This window comes from Pan troglodytes, chromosome 9 (assembly GCF_028858775.2).
Source record: "Pan troglodytes isolate AG18354 chromosome 9, NHGRI_mPanTro3-v2.0_pri, whole genome shotgun sequence".
NCBI lineage: Eukaryota > Metazoa > Chordata > Mammalia > Primates > Hominidae > Pan > Pan troglodytes.
The window spans coordinates 36,659,296-36,682,115 of record NC_072407.2 but is presented as its reverse complement, the minus strand read 5'-3'; the positions used below and the strand labels follow the sequence as shown (position 1 = coordinate 36,682,115).

The 22,820-nt window shown below is 36.3% G+C and overlaps 1 protein-coding gene across 1 annotated transcript in view; it reads left to right on the top strand.

The window, feature by feature from the left end:
* Window positions 1-22,820, top strand: part of CCDC73 (coiled-coil domain containing 73) — a 191,523-nt gene that overhangs the window by 110,057 nt on the left and 58,646 nt on the right. Inside the window, exons 7-9 of the mRNA XM_009460189.5 lie at window positions 371-409; window positions 7,922-8,057; window positions 8,299-8,378. Coding sequence (XP_009458464.3) covers window positions 371-409; window positions 7,922-8,057; window positions 8,299-8,378 — 255 coding nt within the window. The remainder of the gene's footprint in view (window positions 1-370; window positions 410-7,921; window positions 8,058-8,298; window positions 8,379-22,820) is intronic.

Here is a 22,820-nt window from a genome sequence, read left to right as displayed (position 1 = left end):
CTCAGTGAAGGGCTAATATGAAGTAACAAACTCCCCTAGACTGCTCTCTCTATCTCTCTTGCTTTATTTTTGTCTTAGTGGTTATCACTCTCTAACATGCATACCTTTTACGTATATTTGTCAGTCTATCACCACCCCCACTAGAAAGTAAGTTTCTTAAGGGCAGGGACTTTGTTTTGTTCACTGCTATATTCCAGGAGTCTAGGAAAGTATCTAGCATATAGTAGGTGCCATAAATGTGTGTTGAATAAATCAATAATGGTACATAGAAGATACATGCCACATTTTATAGCACGCACTTTTGATATCAGAGGAATTTGTGTAGATAATTAAAGTATTTTAATGAGATTTTTCCCCCTTATTTTTCAAGGTTTCTAAATACTCTTTACAGAAGAAAGTGAGTGAAATGGTAAGGAAATTACAAAACATATTTTCCCCCATCTGGATTAGTACTTAGCGGGATTGGTGTTTTTGTGAATAAAATGTGACATTTATAGTGAAAAAATTAATTGTTGAAACTGAATATTACTGTCTCCAGTAATATTAAAGGGGATATTTGCAATTTCACATGTTGCATAAATGAATTATTTCACAAATTTATTTCGAGATTACATAGTACTTATACAGGTTGAGCATTCCAAATCTGAAAACTCAAAATCTGAAATGCTTCAAAATTGGAAACTTTTTGAGTGTCAACATGATGCTCTAAGAAAATGCTCATTGGAGGATTTTGGACTTTAGATTTTTGAATTTGAGATGCTTAACCCGTAGGTATAATGCAAATATTCCAAAATCCCAAAATATCCCAAATATGAAACACTTCTGGTCCCAGCATTTCTGATTAGAGATATTCAACCTATATATTTAAAATAAATTTTACACAGTTCCCAAATTATTGTTAGGGTCTTATAGTAAAAACAAATAACAAAACTCTAAAACCTCTTATTTTAATGGTATCTTTTCTAGATATTTATGTAAACATGTAATTATTAATTATAGCCTGAAAAAATTGAAATGTATGAAGTAGTATTTAGGATATAATATTTATCCCTTATCAGTGTACACTTGGGATATGGTACTGATCCTATATTGTTCAACAAATATTTATTTACTGTGCATTCCTCTTTTATAGTCTGTTAAAAACTAATGTTTTTGCTTTTTACAGCATAACATTTTAGGGAATATTTACTTTGATATTTTTCCCTTCTAGCTCTATTTTATTCAGAAGGATTTTTTTTTCTGTGTTTTTGGTTGAGCAAAATTTTCCTATATCCACTCAAATTGTCAAAGGGCTTTTTGGGTGGGGCTATGCTATTCAGTCTTCATTCTTTGGAGCAGACTGTAAAGCAAGTAAAATTAATTTTTGAGTAAGGCTTATATATTATATACATGAGAAGTAAGAAATGAACTATCACCCCTTCTGACATTACATAGAAAAACATAAAGTATTTTGCTTCTTGAAATTGTTTGGTGTGTTAGAAAATAAGAGTCATAGAGAGACTGCTAAGCTTGATTGAATAAAAGATGTGAAAATTCTGTTGCTATTCAACTGGAAAGAATAAAAATAATATTGTCAGACTATTTTAAACCATGATTTTAATTAAGAAGCTGAAAAACTAGATTCTGGTTTAGCTTTAAGTACCATGACATTTGTACTGAAAGTCATCTTCAACGCTACAGTGGTTTTACACAAAATATAGTGAAATTGAATAATGTGCCCTTTGACCTGGGAGATAAGGCTACAAGTTAAAGATCAAAGGCAACATAAAATGTGTTTTATTTTATTCCACTTTCAAATTTCATCAAACAGATACTTACAATCTTTAAAAAAAAAACCATGGAAACATGTATATACTTATTCTAGTTTTTGGTCACTTCTAAGCTTTTTGTTATTGTGAATTACAACATTTATACTTACTAAAATGATATTTCAGTTATAGTCATAATATTTTTTCTGACAGTTTAAAGCATTGCATCACTTTTAATTTAAAAAGTTTTATATGTTGATATATATATTTAATATTTTATATTCATTCGGCAGAACATTTATATTTTGGATTTAAAAGTTAGAAGTATCCCTTTTTCTAAGCATTCTTACTTATATTCATTTTACATTATTCCTGTTACATTATTATTATATAATTCAGATGACTTGTTCTCTATTCAAAGTGCGGTATAGTATTCAGTAATTCAGTTAATCTTATTTTATTCCAAGCAGTACATTATTCTTTTATGTTATTTGGTTCTATGGGCAAGACAGGAAACAAGATAGCCACTAGTGTGAAGGCACGACTTTGGGGAGCAATAAAGTTAGGGTCCTAAAAGAAATAACTTGAAAAATACTATTAAGAAAATTTCAAGTTTATGAGCTCCTATAGGTAAGTCCTTAACTACTAGTAAGTTTCTGTCTTCTGTGATTCAGTAAGCTGATTTTCTTTTAGAGGTGGTGATAGGTTCTGAGATAAATTAACATAATCACAAATCAAACGATTTTTCCATCCCTAAAAGTACCTCCCCTTTGAAAAAATCACGATCATTACCAATTAAAAGGATGCAATAAAAACATGTGAGAGAGAAATCTTAGGACATTACATTCACCATCATTGTGATCTGGTCATTGATACAAATTTTTCCTGCTGTGTTTAGTGATTACTACATAGATGACCATGTTGGGTAATAATTGAATTTATCGGTGTCTGTGTTGTAAAACTGAATAGCTAATATAGCTTAATGAAGGAAGTAAACTTATCAAACCATTGTCATATTGTTTTTCTCTTCTGTATATCATTTTCCTCTAAATAAAAGATTTACAAGAAAGCTTTTTTCTTTATGAAGTTAAAGCAATTTCAATATTGAAAGTTTTGATAGATTAAGAATAACCACATACTTTCTTTCCCAGTAGAATATTTTTAAACTGAAGACTTATCTGGAAGTAACTTCATAATCATAAATATTATGTATATATGTACACACATATATTAGCAGCATGACTTTAGGTTTTTAAAGTAATCTATGCCTCATATTTGCAACTGAAAAGGTAAGGATATCTTAAGAAAGATGCCGTAGGTTTTTGAAAATTGAGTTTTATAACTCCATTGATTTAGTTTGGGTTCATATTGAAGAAATTAGAAGATTAGTTACAAAATTGGAAATGAGTGTGTTAAATTTATATTTTGATTGTTATCTTTTCCTCTAAAGTTTACTCTTAACAAACTGATTGTTTTAAGGGAAACTAATTTTATCTCCAGAAGTTTTCAAATCAGTCTCCTTAAGTAAATAGGAAAAGGGAGAAATGTGAAGCTGTGCATTTTATCAGTAAATATATTTCTAAAAAGTTGTGTGTAAATATTTTTACATTATTCCCATTTTAAATGCTTCAAGGCTTTAAAGTAAGCTTTTAGACTACACACATACATATAATTATGGATATGCTATTTTTCCGCTAATCTTGACTTTAATAGATTAGATTTGTTTAAAATGAGGTGTACATGTGTTTAGGAAGCAATGAATGCTGACATTTTTTGTAGACTGTCTTTGCATTTGATAGTAAAACTACGTAAAAGAAAAAATAATTTGAGTCGATTCATGCAGATAGAAAAACCAAACAATATGTACTTAACTATTTCTTAATCATCTCAATAAAATAGCCTTATAATACATTAAAGTTTTAATAGTAAAAATCAATTTATTTGTATTCTTTAAAATATTCTTACATCTCTAAAGTGTTATTACCACTTACTTTTTGTTGTTGCTTTTCAGAGAATTTAAACCATTTGTTGATAGTCATGAAATTAGTGGCAAACTGGACAATGGACCTCTTCATCTCATTTTCAAAACTAAATCAGGGTAGTAAACTACGTTCATATAGGCATATATGGGCTAATAAGCTGTAGGTGCCTATGTGATTTAGAAGTCTTAATGTTATATATCATGGCCATTGAATAGGCTAATGTGTTTGAAAATCAGAATTATGTCATGCAAACAAATGCAATGAAACTGCATTTTCATTAAATTCAATTTTTGCCCCAAAGAATGTTGGAAGAGTGTATCAGAAATTACTCTAATGTATATAAAGCTCTATGCATGAAATCTCCTTTGATCTTTGCTACATTTTTAGTTAACAGAATTGTTAACCTTTGTAGGCATTGACTACCTATTTTATTCATCACTTTTTAGCTGAAAGGTTAAGAAAGCTTTTGTGGGATCATGTATTATGCAGTAGAGAGTATTCTAATGAAGGCTACATGAATATTGATTAGAATCAAAAATCAAAACTTCCTTGAATTGGCCGGGCACAGTGGCTCACACCTGTAATCCTAGCACTTTGGGAGGCCAAGGCAGGTGGATTGCCTGGGTTCAGGAGTTCGAGGCCAGCCTGGGCAACACAGTGAAACCCCGTCTCTATTAAAATACAAAAAATTAGCTGGGTGTGGTGGCATGCACCTGTAGTCCTAGCTACTCGGGAGGCTGAGGCAGGAGAATTGCCTGAACCCGGGAGGTGGAGGTTGCAGTGAGCCGAGATCGTGCCACAACACTCCACCCTGGGTGACAGAGAGAGACTCCATCTCCAAAAAAATAAATAAAAAATAAAAACTTCCTTGAATTCAAAAAATGCCATTAACCCAGTTTTCAGTGAAATTGTGTTAGGTTTCTAGACATCTGCTGAGAGCTAATATAATTCTCTCAATCAGAAATTAAGGGGTATTTTAGAAGAAAGCAATATGGTTCATTATTGCTCACCATTACTAATAATAGTAACTACCCAGGTAGGCATAAGCTCTCCAGGACTAAGTACATTTATCAACTTGTTTGCATTTATAACTGCTGCACAATTAAATAAGTAGTGAAAAGCCTGATGACATACATGAGAAATTTTCAACTGATATATCATAATTATTACCAATAATATATCATGTTTAAAATCATTAAAAAATAGCTTTGAAAAAGTTAAGACTGTCATCAGACTTGCCAAGATAATATAGTTAGGTACAACTTAAATTGTAATGTGTGTTCTTCATGTGTGTGTCTGTGTGTGTGTGTATATATGTTTTTTTTTTTTTTTTTTTTGTGACGGAGCCTTGCTCTGTCACCCAGGCTAGAGTGCAGTGGTGTGATCTCAGCTCACTGCAACCTCTGCCTCCTGGATTTAAGTGATTCTCCTGCCTCAGCCTCCCCAGTAGCCGAGATTACAGGTGTGTGCCACCATGCCTGGCTAATTTTTGTATTTTTAGTAGAGACAGGTTTCACCATGTTGGCCAGGCTGGTCTCGAACTCCTGGCCTTGTGATCCGTCCACCTTGGACTCCCAAAGTGCTGGGATTACAGATGTGAGCCACCATAACCCGGCCCTTCGTGAATATTTTTTAAAAGGCCATGCTTATTCTAAATAAAAGTTAATTAAAACTACCAGTTAAGGAATAATAACAATCATTTTATTGTGATTTTTATATGATGGGCTTTGTTTTTTAGTGCTTTATTTATATTAATTCATTTTATCCTCACAGCAACCCTATGAGTGAAATACTATTATAAACTTCTTCCTAAAAATAGAGTAGATAATTTACCCAAGGTCACCCTAAGTTGCAGAAACAAGATTTAAACATAGGCAGACTAGCTTTTGACCACTGTGCTCTACTACCTGTACTTTGGTTTTTCTTTTCTTTTTTTATTTTGAGACGGAGTCTCACTCTAGTGCCCAGGCTGGAGTGCAGTGGTGCAATCTTAGCTCACTGCAACCTTTGCCCCCAGGGTTCAAGTGATTCTGCTGCCTCAGCCTTCCAGGTAGCTGGGATTACAGGTGCCCGCTGCCACATCTGGCTAATTTTTGTATTTTTAGTAGAGACAGGGTTTCACTATGTTGGCCAGGCTGGTCTCGAACTCCTGACTTCAAATGATCTGCCTGCCTCCACCTCCCAAAGTGCTGGGATTACAGGCCTGAGCCACTGTGCTCGGCCTGTACTTTGGTTGTGGGTTTTTTTTTTTTTTTTTTTGAGATGGAATCTTGCTCTTTTGCCTAGGCTGGGGTGCAGTGTCGCGATCTTGGTTCACTGCAACCTCTGCCTCCTGGGTTCAAATGATTCTCCTGTCTCAGCCTCCTGAGTAGCTGGGATTACAGGCGCGCACCACCATGCCCGGCTAATTTTTGTATTTTTAGTAGAGACGGGGTTTCACCATGTTGGTCAGGATGGTCACGAACTCCTGACCTTGTGATCTACCCGCCTTATCCTCCCAAAGTGCTGGAATTACAGGTGTGAGCCACTGCGCCTGGCCTGTACTTTGGTTTTAAGCAATAAGAAATGGCTCTGGTTAACTTATGTAAAAGGAAATTTAGGGGAGGCATTCACAATCAACCAGAGAATAAAGAATTGCTTGAGAATGAACAGGGGACCCAGAGTAATTCCAGAGTTTGTGAGGCAGGATGTAGGGACCCACAACAGAGGTCTCATATCAGTTCAGATAGGATCACTACTGAACTTCTCTAGTTTTATATAGTCTTTTTGCTCAAGATTCAAATTCCAAGAAAGTAGCTATCAATTGGTTTATTTTGAGTAACATGCCCTTCTGTTAATTAGGGAAGAATAGGACCCCTGAATTTTAGTCCTGTTGTAATGTTTAGTCCATGTTGTAATGAAGTTTAGTCCATGTTGTAATGAAGAAAAAGTATTTCAATAAAGTAAATTGTGGTGCTGTTAGGTAAGGGAAATGGATGCTGGCTAGGCAAAATCAAATTTTTACTATTAAAACTCTATAAGACAACAACAGTTCATTCAGAAAACAATCATTGAGTGCCAGTTCATGGGCCTGTACTGTTCTTTGTTTAGAACTGCTCATCATAGAAAGTGAAGCAGTTGGGAAAAAAAATGAATGAAAGTTGTGAAACCAATTAATGATTCTGCTAATGTCAAGTGAAGATAAAAAACTTCTAACAAGTGTTATTGATTTTATTAACATAATATTTTTTAAGAGTTAAAAGTCATATTCGCAGGTGTGGTAAGAGTAGTTCCTTTAGCTGAAAGCAGTAAAGGCCCATATAATATTACATAAATAAGGTCTAATTTTTTACCAATTATGTCTCCAGTTTAAATAGACTATCTACTATCATATGTTGCCTCCCTGTCACTGAGAGATATCCTTGTCATTTCATTTCTTTTTCTCTTTTAGCGATGGGGTCTTGCTTTGTCACCTGGGCTGGAGTTCAGCGGCTGAGCATAGCTCACTGCAGCCTTAAACTCCTAGCCTCAAGCAATCCTCCCACCTCAACTTCCCAAGTAGCTAGGACTACAGGCATGTGCCACCATGCCCAGCTAACTTGTTTTATTTTTGTAGAGATGGGGTCTTGCTATATTGCCTAGGCTGGTCTCAAACTCCTGGCCTCAAGCATTCTTCCTGCCTCATCATTTCATTTCTTAATGCAGTGAGAAGGTACTATATTAATTAAAATCAGTCTCAGAAAAATTACTTGAATTTTGGTAGTGTACATTGAAATTATTCTAGCAAATTGAAAGGGCAAAGAATCAAAACAGTGATCTAGATAGGTCCTGATTATTCAAATGATTTAGAGAAAAAATACCCCGTAAAGTACCAAAATTATTGCTTTTTCTCCTCACTTTTCTTAGTGTTAGGCTGATTAACATTTTTTATAAAAAGATTTTGAAAAAGAAATTGCAAACAAGGGAAACATAACCTGAAGTGACTATTTTGCTACAGGAAAAATATGTTTGCTTTAGTTTTACATAGATTTAGAAATATCTCCTAACAAATATTTCCTCCTTACAGTTTACTCAGAGAGTACTTTTAAATGACATTTATTTATGTTATATTACTAATAACAGTGGTTTACCACAATATATTTTACATATTTGTTGTGTGTGGCGGTGTGTGTGTGTTATACGTATAACATTTAAAATTACTCTTCAAAATAGGAACAAAAGGTCCAGTTACATCTTCTGGCTAAAGAAGACTATCATAAGCAACTGAGTGAAATTGAGAAATATTATGCCACAATAACAGGTCAATTTGGATTGGTAAAAGAGAATCATGAAAAGTTAGAACAAAATGGTATGTGCTATCTTATTTAAATATACATATTCAGTAGAGAATGTTTGAATGGACTTATTTACTATGAATACATTGAATATCTGTGATAATACTGATAATAGTAAATGGCAGTTAATAACTGTTACCTAAATTAAATAACATATATATTGCATTGTTACTGTTTTCCCTGTTTATCTTAATGATACTTTCTTTGAAATATACATTGAATATAATGCTTTCTTAAGTGTCTTTCATGTTGCAGTACGGGAAGCAATACAATCAAACAAAAGACTTTCAGCTTTAAATAAAAAACAAGAAGCTGAAATATGCAGTTTAAAGAAGGTATGATTGATACAGTTTCACACTACTAAGTAAAAATTATAATATAAAATAGTCTTATGCGCTATTACTAGAGGACAGTTGGGTAGAATTTTTTGGTAGAAGGATAAATTGTTTTCAATACAGATGCATAAATTTTGAGTTATGATTCCAGTAAAGGTAATTAGTGCATTTGTTGCAATCCATTCAAAATATTATTTCTTTGACTTGTGACCAGTAGCATGCATTTTTATGGTCACATGAATACCTTATAAGGATTCATTGTATGTCATCCTTATTAGCACCATTCATTCAATATTTATTGAGTGACTTTTATATACTGGGTGCTATGTGGCACTAAGGATACAGCTATGAAGAAAATAAAACATGTTTCTACTTTTACGAAAGTTAGAGTCTGGTGGTGGAGTTAGATGTAAAACAAATAATTACACAGACTAAATAATGTAAAACTATTATAAATGAGCTGAAGAAAAAGTGAAAGATGTGATGATATCACAGGTGACTTTATTAGATTGGGGGTAAGAGGGTGAAGGAGGGAAGGAAGTAATGTTTCAGGCAAGGGGAATAGCATGTGCAAAAGCTTTGAGACAGGAAAGAGTTTAGTATATTTGAGGAACTAAAAAAAGTCTGATATGGCTGGAGCATCATGAATGAAGCTGTGAATCGAACATTTATTTGTTGTTTACTGAGATTCAGTATCCGCTTGCCTTCTTCCTAACCTTATCTAGATTTTTGTTTTGATGTCTCCAGCTTTAGAGCTGAGCCCCAAATTGGCAGGAGAACACAAACATATTTCTTTCTTCTGACCATAGGCATTGGTTCAGGAATAGATAAATGACTTTAGCTAGCTTCTGATTATAAACCAGGAAGAACATAACCTCTATTGTGGCTGGCAGTCAGCCTACAACCATGAGAAAAGCCAAAAAATAGGAACCTGACAATGTGGATGCCAGATTGGTATGACATAAACAAACCTGTTCTTTGATGACATTATTGAGTAACTGGATCAACCAACCCTGCTTCTTGTCCTACCTCTAGACATTTAAATTATGTGAACCAATAAGTTTCCATTATTTAAGCCAGGTTGGTTAGGGCCAATTCAGTTTTCCATGATTTGCAACTAAAAATATTCCAACTGACACAAAGGGAGAGTTGGTACAAGAGGAAGAAGTAGGTAAGGCTTTGTTCTTTTTGTAGAGAATGATATCTGTTTTCCTTTTCCCACTCCCTTCCAATCCCTCTCTCGATACTGCTTTGAATCATTTTAGGACCACCTCCCTACCTCTGAGAGAATTAAGTACCTATGCTTACTGGCACTCCATAAATATTTTGAAACAATATTTACTGAGTACCATTTAAAATGCACTTAATTTGTAGTTATTTATTATATTGGTATGCAAAAAAATCTTCTGTTTTCCCCTCCAGATCTATACTTACCTTTTGAAGGCTTATGTATATGGGTTGCATCAATGGGCTTCCACATCTTCTGACTTCCTGTTGAGCTGGGCCAGTGGAGAGCCTAGGCAGGAGATGGGAGGAAGAAGAGAGTGAATCAGGGTATTTATTCCCCCTGTTCCTTCCCTCTGAGATAACTTCAGGCTGGCCATGTGCCTCAACAGATCACTACTTCTCTCAAATTGGCGTAATCTACATGATACTCTCCCTTTTGGGGTTCCAGTAACCTCTCTTCTTGACCTTCTGGGTCTAGAGATGGTGACAGCTACAGTGCTGCTAGTCAGTGGAACTTGAGCCATCCCTTGTGGTTCTTTTATATCCTCCATGCACCTTTGCAAATAAACCCATCTTCAGGTTATCCTAGTTGATGTTTGCCATCTGTTTCCGTTGGGATTCTGACATACACTTATTTAGGGTAAAACATTAGTGAGGCCAAAGTTAGGAATTCAATTTTGTATAGGCTAGTTGATTCAGTACAGAGAAAGTTGTTTCACAGTCAAAGATTGCACTCTAAACCTCACCTATATTTTTTAGTTGTATATTTTGGACTCAAGGGATAAATGAATATGAATGAAATGAATACTAATTTGGGTCAATGTTGTCATCTTGACGCTAAAGGATCCTATTTTTAAAAGGAAAAAAATACCAAAAATTGAAGCATTTATACCTTTATATATACATAGACTTTCACTATTTTAATATAATTTAATATATTTTAATTAATAAACTATTTTTAGAGCAGTTTTAGGTTCACAGCAAAACTGAATAGAAAGTACAGAGTTCCTGTATACTTCCTGTCCTCACACATGCACAACCTCTCCCACTATCACATCCTCACTAGCATTTGGTGTTGTCAGTGTTTTGGATGTTGGTCATTTTGATTGGTGTGTAGTGGTATCTTGTTTTGATTTGCAATTCCCTAATGACATATGATGTTGAACATATTTCCATATACGTACTTGTCATCTGTGTGTATTTTTTGTTAAAGTGTCTGTTCAGGCCTTGGGCCCATTTTTTAATTGGGTTGTTTGTTTTCTTATTGTTGAGTTTTAAGAGTTCTTTATATATTTTGGATAGCAGTACCTTCTAAATGCTAAGCCAGAGTTTGAAGACCATTAATATTATAATACTATTGACTGTGATATGTATATCTTCACTGTTACAACTGCCAATAAATTGGTTATATATTCCTTGGACTTCATTCTTATACCTGAGGGATCAGAAAGTAAAAGCATAGGTGTATTTCAGTACAGAACATTAGGATGGGTGGTGATAATCATGTTTCTGGCCCTTAAAAGTCTGTCTATTTAGCAAACTACTTAAGAGTACAATTAATATATATGTAGAAGACATTTCTTTTTAGATACATCCTTGAAAATTAGAGGTGGCTCTTTTTAATATAAAGAGAAAAAGCTATAATTTAAAAAATCTGTTTGGAATCCCAAGTAAGAATTATTAAAAGGACCACTCATTTCTATCAGTATAAACTTCAAATACAAATATAAATAACTATTAAATCAGTAGGTGTGAATAAACACATTTTCATTGATGTCTCTTTGGTTCATTTATGTGTTAATATTTTTAACAATGACTTTAGTAATTAAATAACATTCATATTAATTTGGTGATTAAAATATTAATAAGCCTTTATACAATTAGTTTATGCATTCTTATGAAAATATGCCTCATAAATTCTGTACTAATTTTTTGCATTAAATGAAAACAGATGTTTCATTGTAACATAATAGACTATTATATTTCTTTTTTCTTTAGACAGAGTCTTGCTCTGTTGCCCAGGCTGGAATGCAATGGCGCAATCTCGGCTCATTGCAACCTCTGCCTCCTGGGTTCAAGCCATTCTCCTGCCTCAGCCTCCCAAGTAGCTGGGACTACAGGCATGCACCACCATGCCTAGCTAATTTTTGTATTTTTAGTAGAGACGGGGTTTCACTGTCTTGGCCAGGCTGTTCTCAAACTCCTGACCTCAAGTGATCTGCCCGCCCAAAGTTCTGGGATTACAGGTGTGAGTCACCATGCCTGGCCTGCCTATTATATTTCTAATGCACAATTTAAGACTCTGACCTACGGATGGAGATGAGGCTCATGTAGATTCATGGAGAGATACCCTTAGTGGATTTATGTAAGAAGGCGCAGAATGTCTTTCTATGCGTGAGAAGAATGGTGTTGCTCATGAGAACACTAGCCTCTTTCTCTCAGGTCTTGGGGCCTAGGCTAGGGCTACCTAAATGTACTAACATGTCATGCAGTAGTGGCCTCTGTCACTCTAGAAACTATTAGTGTCAGTGTTCATGCTGCAAAGTCGTTCTTGGAAGACAGACTGTTATAGAAGGGTAAAGTGAGAAAATTTAATTACCTTTGCGACTTCAAAGTTCAAGTAACTGAAAGGGTGAGAATTTTAAAATACATATTCAGAGCCAGTTTTTAATATTGTAGACATTCTAAGTATACTAATTTTAAATTTTATGTGTCTTATGTAGCTTTGATTTTTAACTTTGGGAAAAGCTTGTTTTTTTGTTTTTTTTTTTTAACTTTCAGAAGAGAATCAAATTTTATAACATTGGTTATATCACTTATTTAAAACTTCTAATCACTAATTCTCCCAAAGACAATTTCCATTTTTATTATACTGTTCTATGATTTTGTCCAGAACAGTTGTTATTGGTTTGTGATAAGATGGAATTCCTTTTTTTTTTTTTTTTTTTGGAGCAAAGTTAAACAGACCAAACTTAGTGGTTAGATAAAAACTAGGTATTACCATTCTGAATGCTGAGTTCACCATTATGGCAATCATGAAGAATTCCTGATACTATCTATGAGCAGCATTCATAACCTCTGCTGTTTGTCTGAGTAAATGTCAGAGCACTCAAGGAGATAGTGATATTAAACAGACTACCCCATACCAGAAAGGGAGGGGTGAAGGAGAGAAGAGCGCAATATTTATGACTGTGGGAACTATAAGTTGTAATTTAATGAGATCAAAGCATTGCTGTTTATTTGCTGCACTAATAGCTTTGAATAAAATGGTTAGAAAACAGACAGTGTACTAAAAGTTCAGGATATTTAAAGGCTTATAAAGTCTATAAAATCAAAAGCATATTTTTCAGTGGAAGATCTTTTCCTGAGGTCTCTGATTTTAATTTATTATGCTCTTGAGATTAAGTAATTAATATATAAAAGAAAAAGAAAGATGTAAGAAATTACTAGTTTTTACTTTTGTCAGTCATATACTGATTTTCTATACCCTTCTCCTCCCCGCCTCCCTATTGTCTTATAGCAATAATTGTAATAGGAATTGATGTATTTTAGAGTATCTCCTACAAGACTTAGCTGATTATAACAGCTCCACGTTTTCAATTGTTGAAAAATGTAGAAAAACATAGACATTTGTCACATTTTGTAATCTTGAAGAGGAAAAAACTTTTAGAAAACCAATCTTTATGTAGAGAATTAAAAGCCATTTTATCCAAATATAAGTTTTACCCATATACCTGTTATCAATAGGACATTGCATTTTAGGAGTGAACCTAGAACAGATCACTAGTGTAAAACAAGCTATCAATAATTTTTTTTTTTTTTTTTTTGAGACAGAGCCTTGCTCTGTTGCCCAGGCTGGAGTGCAGTGGTGCAATCTTGGCTCACTGCAAGCTCCGCCCCCCAGGTTCACGCCATTCTCCTGCCTCAGCCTCCTGAGTAGCTGGGACTACAGGCACTGGCCACCACGCCGGGCTAATTTTTTGTATTTTTAGTAGAGACGGGGTTTCACTGTGTTAACCAGGATGGTCTCGATCTCCTGACCTTGTAATCCGCCTGCCTCTGCCTCCCAAAGTGCTGGGATTACAGGTGTGAGCCACCGTGCCTGGCCGCTATCCAATAATTTACTTTCTAAGTCATGTGGATATCTATTTCATCCAGGTGTATATTGCTTTAGGAAAAAATATAGGAAAATCAAAATTGCAAGGAATTATTGCTGGTTTTCCTTTGAAACTTATCTTAGTGCATAAGAAAGCACCTTTAAAGCAAGCTGTTAGAAATCCTATTGTGTAAAGAAAGGTGTACATTATTTTAAAGCCAATATGATTAGTATCTTTTTTAAAAAGTAGACTCAATTGACAATCCCACTGCTGGGTATACACCCAAAGAAAAAGAAATCAGTATATTGAAGAGATATCTGCACTCCCATGTTTGTTGCAGCACTGTTCACAATAGCCAAGATTCGAAAGCAACCCAAGTGTCCATCAACAGATGAATGGATAAAGAAAATGTGGTACCCATACACAGTGGAGTACTATTCAGCCACGAAGAAGAATAAGATACTGTCATTTGCAAAAACATGGATAGAACTAGAGGTCATTATGTTAAGTGAAATAAGCCAGGCACAGAAAGATAAACATTACAGTTCTCATTTATTTGTGGGATCTAAAAATCAAAATAATTGAACTCATGGAGATAGAGAGTAGAATGATGGTTACCAGAGCCTGGGAAATGTAGTGAGGGGCGGGGTGGGGGGAAGATGGGTGTGGTTAATGGGTACAAAGAAATTAGAAAGAATGAATAAGACATAGTATTTGATAGCACAACAGGGTGATTATTGTCAATGATAATTGTATATTTAAAAATAAAGAGTAATTGGATTTTTTATAACACAAACGATAAATCCTTCAGGGGATGGGTACCCCATTTTCTATGATGTGACTATTACACACTGCATACGTATATCAGAACATTTAATATACCCCATAAATATATACACCTATGTACCCATAAAAATTAAAAATTAAAAAAATCAGTTGAGCATAAAAGATTTCCTTTTGTTATTCTGATGTTAAACTCTTTACTAGAAAACAATATAAATATCAGTCAAACATCCTATAAATATGAATTTGGATGAAATCTTTAGGGTTCTGTAGCAGATATTTTACCTTTGAATTAATTTCATAATTTTTTAAGACGTTAATTACTGAAACAACTAGATTTATTTTTATATCCTTCAGTATCCATAGTTGTTTTAATTATTATCTCATGTTTTTGAATATTTTTCCACAGTGGAAATTATGAATTCAATAAGTTATTTTGTTCAATAAGTTAAGTCAAAGACCATCTGGCCTATGGACTTGAATAATTATTTATTATACTTGTTTTCTACTGTGTACTTGCATCTGAACTTATTCAAAATTTACTTATTTTAAACTCACAGTTTAGGGCTGCTGGTTACAACACTGAAGGTTTTTCTCTAGCCATAAAATATGCTGTTAACATATTTAACATAATGTTTACCACTCACTGTCTACAAACCTTTATTTTGGCAGTATTGGTAATAAAACTGCACTTGTCTGTTCACACTTAAATCAGGAACATCTATGTGTAACATGGTGATGTAAAGGGCTGTGGTTGTTACCTTGAATGGAGTAAAGTAGCTAGTTCAATCAGTGATTGAACTCTCACTATACTTACATGTACCACTTTCTAAGGAACCTTGCTAATTGACCATGAACCTTTGTGTCATTAACAATAGTATGCTTGAGTGATATGACTGCTCTCATCAAGTATTTTTTTTTTTTGCCATTTACTTTTATCCTGAGTAAATCCAATCTTTGATTTTATCAGCTTTTATATTAGACAAAGGTAAATCGCATTTTTCTTTATATCATGTTCATTACTCTTTTCTACTTACATTTATTATAATTTTTAGTTTCTCTTAGATCTTTGAATCTATTAAGGTACTACAGGATATTTAAGTATGAAACTTGGTACATTTTCTTGAGGAGCTTATGGTCTATAGGAAAGCCTTTATTGTTACCAGCTATGAGATAATTAATCTTAATTATTTAAATACATAAAGGAATACTTAAATATTCATGCCATTTATTAGTACTTGAGAGTACTTTATTTTATCAGTAGGGAAAATAATTCTACATCACAGTGCAGCTGTAGAAATTACAGAATCCCTTGAATTCGGCTTAGTAGAAGTAATAGGTAACAGTGCCTTGCACGTGGTGGATGCTCAAATACTGGTTGCATGGATTATTACATGCCAGGGACTTTTTATTTATTATCTCCACTTTATAGATGAGGAACTTAAAGCAAAATGAAGTTATTAAGTAAGTTGCCTAAAGTTATACAACAAGGAAAAGAGAGCCAAGATTGGAACACAGACAAATTTTGTCTGTAGAACCTCTGATCTTAACCATTCCACTGATAATAATAGCAGCACAAGCAATTCATTCACATAAGTTTTTTCTCTCCTGTATTCTCCATTAGGAATAATATATTTATTAAAAGGGGACATTGTTGGGGGGTGGTTCCAAGATGGCTGAATAGGAACAGCTGCAGTCTACAGCTCCCAGTGTGAGCGATGCAGAAGACAGGTGATTTCTGCATTTCCAACTGAGGTACCGGGTTCATCTCATTGGGGCTTGTTGGACAGTGGGTGCAGAGCAGTGGGTGCAGCCCACCAAGAGTGAGCTGAAGCAGGGCGAGGCATCGCCTCACCAGGGAAGTGCAAGGGGTCAGGGAATTCCCTTTCCTAGCCAAGGGAGCTGTGACAGACGGCACCTGGAAAATCGGGTCACTCCCACCCTAATACTGCGCTTTTCCAATGGTCCTAGCAAATGGCACACCAGGAGATTATATCCCGCGCATGGCTTGAACGGTACCACACCCACGGAGCATTGCTCACTGCTAGCACAGCAGTCTGAGATCGAACTGCAAGGCAGCAGCGAGGCTGGGGGAGGGGCACCCACCATTGCTGAGGCTTGAGTAGGTAAACAAAGCGGCCAGGAAGCTCGAACTGGGTGGAGCCCACCACAGCTCAAGGAGGCCTGCCTGCCTCTGTAGACTCCACCTCTAGGGGCAGGGTATAGCCAAACAAAAGCAGCAGAAACCTCTGCAGACTTAAATGTCCCTGTCTGACAGCTTCGAAGAGAGTAGTGGTTCTCCCAGCACGGAGTTTGAGATCTGAGAATGGACAGACTGCCTCCTCAAGTGGGTCCCTGACCCCCGAGTAGCCTAACTGGGAGGCACACCCCAGTAGGGGCAGACTGACACCTCACACGGCCAACCGTGTGCCCCTCTGAGACGAAGCTTCCAGAGGAACAATCAGGCAGCAACATTTGCTGTTGAGCGATATTCGCAGTTCTGCAGCCTCTGCTGGTGATAGCCAGGCAAACAGGGTCTGGAGTGGACCTCCAGCAAACTCCAACAGACCTGCAGCTGAGGGTCCTGACTGTTAGAAGGAAGACTAACAAACAGAAAGGACATCTACACGAAAACCCCATCTGTACGTCACCATTTTCAAAGACCAAAGGTAGATAAAACCACAAAGATGGGGAAAAAACAGAGCAGAAAAGCTGAAAATTCTAAACATCAGAGCACCTCTCCCCCTCCAAAGAAACGCAGCTCCTCGCCAGCAATGGAACAAAGCTGGATGGAGAATGACTTTGACGGGTTGAGAGCAGAAGGCTTCAGACGATCAAACTTCTCCGAGCTAAAGGAGGAAGGTCGAACCCATCACAAAGAAGCTAAAAACCTTGAAAAAAGGTGAGATGAATGGCTAACTAGAATAACCAGTTTAGAAAAGTCCTTAAATGACCTGATGGAGCTGAAAACCACGGCACGAGAACTACGTGACGAATGCACAAGCTTCAGTAGCCGATTCGATTAACTGGAAGAAAGAGTATCAGTGATTGAAGATCAAATGAATAAAATGAAGTGAGAAGAGAAGTTTAGGGAAAAAAGAGTAAAAAGAAATGAACAAAGCCTCCAAGAAATATGGGACTATGTGAAAAGACCAAATCTATGCCTGGTTGGTGTACCTGAAAGTGATGGGGAGAATGGAACCAAGTTGAAAAGCACTCAGCAGGGTATTATCCAGGAGAACTTCCCCAACCTAGCAAGGCAGGCCAACATTCAAATTCAGGAAATACAGAGAATGCCACAAAGATACTCTTTGAGAAGAGCAACTCCAAGACACATAATTGTCAGATTCACCAAAGTTGAAATGAAGGAAAAAATGTTAAGGGCAGCCAGAGAGAAACATCAGGTTACCCACAAAGGGAAGCCCATCAGACTAACAGCAGATATCTCAGCAGAAACACTACAAGCCAGAAGAGAGTGTGGGCCATATATTCAACATTCTTAAAGAAAATAATTTTCAACCCAGAATTTCATATCCAGCCAAACTAAGCTTCATAAGTGAAGGAGAAATAAAATCCTTTATAGACAAGCAAATGCTGAGAGATTTTGTCACCACCAGGCCTGCCCTACCAGAGCTCCTGAAGGAAGCACTAAACATGGGAAGGAACAACCAGTACCAGCCACCGCAAAAACATGCCAAAATGTAGAGACCATTGATGCTAGGAAGAAACTGCATCAACTAACAAGCAAAATAACCATCTAACATCATAATGACAGAATCAAATTGACACATAACAATATTAACCTTAAATGTAAATGGGCTAAATGCTCCAATTAAAAGACACAGACTGGCAAATTGGATAAAGAGTCAAGACCCATCAGTGTGCAGTATTCAGGAGACCCATCTGACGTGCAGAGACACACATAGGCTCAAAATAAAGGGATGGAGGAAGATCTACCAAGCAAATGGAAAATAAAAAAAGGCAGAGGTTGCAATCCGAGTCTCTGATAAGACAGACTTTAAACCAACAAAGATCAAAAGGGACAAAGAAGGCCATTACATAATGGTAAAGGGATCAATTCAACAAGAAGAGCCAACTATCCTAAATATATATGCACCCAATACAGGAGCACCCAGATTCATAAAGCAAGTCCTTAGAGACCTACAAAGAGACTTAGACTCCCACACAATAATAATGGGAGACTTTAACACCCCACTGTCAACATTAGACAGATCAACAAAACAGAAAGTTAACAAGGATACCCAGGAATTGAACTCGGCTCTGCACCAAGCGGACCTAATAGACATCTACAGAACTCCCCACCCCAAATCAACAGAATATACATTTTTCTCAGCACCACATCACACATATTCCAAAATTGACCACATACTTGGAAGTAAAGCACTCCTCAGCAAATGTAGAAGAACAGAAATTATAACAAACTGTCTGTCAAACCACAGTGCAATCAAATTAGAACTCAGGATTAAGAAACTCACTCAAAACCGCTCAACTACATGGAAACTGAACAACCTGCTCCTGAATGACTACTGGGTACATAATGAAATGAAGGCAGACATGAAGATGTTCTTTGAAACCAACGAGAACAATGACACAACATACCAGAATCTCTGGGACACATTTAAAGCAGTGTGTAGAGGGAAATTTATAGCAGTAAATGCCCACAAGAGAAAGCAGGAAAGATCTAAAATTGACACCCTAACATCACAAGCAAGAGCAAACACATTCAAAAGCTAGCAGAAGGCAAGAAATAACTAAGATTGTAGCAGAAATGAAATAGATAGAGACATAAAAAACCCTTCAAAAATATCATTGAATGCAGCAGCTGATTTTTTGAAAAGATCAACAAAATTGATAGATCCCTAGCAAGCCTAATAAAGAAGAAAAGAGAAGAATCAAATAGACACAATAAAAAAGGATAAAGGGGATATCACCACCAATCCCACGGAAATACAAACTACCATCAGAGAATACTATAAACACCTCTATGCAAATAAACTAGAAAATCTAGAAGAAATGAATAAATTCCTGGACACATACACCCTCCCAAGACTAAACGACAAAGAAGTTGAATCCCTGAGTAGACCAATAACAGGATCTGAAATTGAGGTAGTAATTAATAGCCTACCAACCAAAAAAAGTCCAGGACCAGACAGATTCACAGCCAAATTCTACCAGAGGTACAAGGAGGAGCTGGTACCAGTCCTTCTGAAACTATTCCAATCAATAGAAAAAGAGGGAATCCTCCCTAACTCATTTTATGAGGCCAGCATCATCCTGATACCAAAGCCTGGCAGAAACACAATAAAAAAAGGAATTTTAGACCAATATCCCTAATGAACATCGATGCAAAAATCCTCAATAAAATACTGGCAAACCGAATCCAGCAGCACATCAAAAAGCTTATCCACCATGATCAACTGGGCTTCATCCCTGGGATGCAAGGTTGGTTCAACATATGCAAATCAATAAGTGTAATCCAGCATATAAACAGAACCAACGACATAAACCACATGATTATCTCAATAGTTGCACAAAAGGCCTTTGACAAAATTCAACAGCCCTTCATGCTAAAAACTCTCAATAAATTAGGTATTGATGGGATGTATCTCAAAATAATAAGAGCTATTTATGAGAAACCCACAGCCAACATCATACTGAATGGGCAAAAACTGGAAGCATTCCCTTTGAAAACTGGCGCAAGACAGGGATGCCCTATCTCACCACTCCTATTCAACATAGTGTTGGAAGTTCTGACCAGGGCAATCAGGCAAGAGAAAGAAATAAAGGGTATTCAATCAGGAAAAGAGGAAGTCAAATTGTCTCTTGTTTGCAGATGACATGATTGTATATTTAGAAAACCCCATTGTCTCAGCCCAAAATCTCCTTAAGCTGATAAGCAACTTCAGCAAAGTCTCAGGATACAAAATCAATGTGCAAAAATCACAAGCATCCTTATACACCAATAACAAACAGAGAGCCAAATCATGAGTGAACTCCCATTCACAATTGCTTCAAAGAGAATAAAATACCTAGGAATCCAACTTACAAGGGATGTGAAGGACCTCTTCAAGGAGTGCTACAAACCACTGCTCAATGAAATAAAAGAGGACACAAACAAATGGAACAACATTCCATGCTCATGGATAGGAAGAATCAATATCGTGAAAATGGCCATACTGCCCAAGGTAATTTATAGATTCAATGCCATCCCCATCAAGCTACCAATGACTTTCTTCACAGAATTGGAAAAAACTAAAGTTCATATGGAACCAAAAAAGACGCGCATTGCCAAGACAATCCTAAGCCAAAAGAACAAAGCTGGAGGCATCACACTACCTGACTTCAAACTATACTACAAGGCTACAGTAACCAAAACAGCATGGTACTGGTACCAAAACAGAGATATAGACCAATGGAACAGAACAGAGCCCTCAGAAATAATACCACGCATCTACAACCATCTGATCTTTGACAAACCTGACAAAAACAAGAAATGGGGAAAGGATTCCCTATTTAGTAAATGGTGCTGGGAAAACTGGCTAGCCATATGTAGAAAGCTGAAACTGGATCCCTTCCTTACACTTTATACAAAAATTAATTCAAGATGGATTAAAGACTTAAACGTTAGACCTAAAACCATAAAAACCCTAGAAAAAACCTAGGCAATACCATTCAGGACATAGGCATGGGCAAGGACTTCATGTCTAAAACACCAAAAGCAATGGCAACAAAAGCCAAAATTGACAATTGGGATCTAATTAAACTAAAGAGCTTCTGCGCACCAAAAGAAACTACCATCAGAGTGAACAGGCAACCTACAGAATGGGAAAAAATTTTTGCAATCTACTCATCTGACAAAGGGCTAATATCCAGAATCTACAAAGGACTCAAACAAATTTACAAGAAAAGGAAAAAAAAAAACAACCCCATCACAAAGTGGGCAAAGGAGACGAGCAGACACTTCTCAAAAGAAGACATTTATGCAGCTAACAGACACATGAAAAAATGCTCATCATCACTGGCCATCAGAGAAATGCAAATCAAAACCACAATGAGATACCATCTCACACCAGTTAGAATGGCGATCATTAAAAAGTCAGGAAACAACAGGAGCTGGAGAGTATGTGGAGAAATAAGAACACTTTCCACTGTTGGTGGGACTGTAAACTAGTTCAACCATTGTGGAAGACAGTGTGGCGATTCCTTAAGGATCTAGAAGTAGAAATACCATTTGACCCAGCCATCCCATTACTGGGTATATACCCAAAGGATTATAAAGCATGCTGCTATAAAGACACATGCACACGTATGTTTATTGTGGCACTATTCACAATAGCAAAGACTTGGAACCAACCCAAATATCCAACCACAATAGACTGGATTAAGAAAATGTGGCACATATACACCATGGAATACTATGTAGCCATAAAAAAGGATGAGTTCATGTCCTTTGTAGGGACATGGATGAAGCTTGAAACCATCATTCTCAGCAAACTATTGCAAGGACAAAAACCCAAACACTGCATTTTCTCACTCATAGGTGGGAATTGAACAATGAGAACACATGGACACAGGAAGGGGAACATCACACTCTGGGGACTGTTGTGGGGTCGGGGGAGCGGGGAGGGATAGCATTAGGAGATATACCTAATGCTAAATGATGAGTTAATGGGTGCAGCACACCAACATGGCACATGTATACATATGTAACAAACCTGCACATTGTGCAAATGTACCCTAAAACTTAAAGTATAATAATAATAAAATAAAAAAAGAAAATGTGGCACATATACACCACGGAATACTATGCAGCCATAAAAAAGGATGAGTTCATGTCCTTTGTAGGGACATGGATGAAGCTGGAAACCATCGTTCTCAGCAAACTATTGCAAGGACAAAATCCAAACACCGCATGTTCTCACTCTCAGGTGGGAATTGAACAATGAGAACACTTGGACACAGGAAGGGAACATCATACACTAGAGCCTGTCATGGGGTTGGGGGAGGGGGGAGGGATAGCATTAGGAGATACACCTAATGTAAATGAAGAGTTAATGGGTGCGGGAAACCACCATGGCACATGTATGCATATGTTACAAACCTGCACGTTGTCCACATGTACCATAGAACTTAAAGTATAATAAAAAAAATTGTCGATTCACTCCAATTGATGAAGAGATGAATAAAAATTAAAAGCTTAAAAAAATAAAAGGGGACATTTTTGACAATTCATGCTCCTAAACTACCAGCTCCTTATATTCCTTCACTCTGCAGAACTGCAGACTAGCATGTCACCACCTTGAAGGTATTCGAT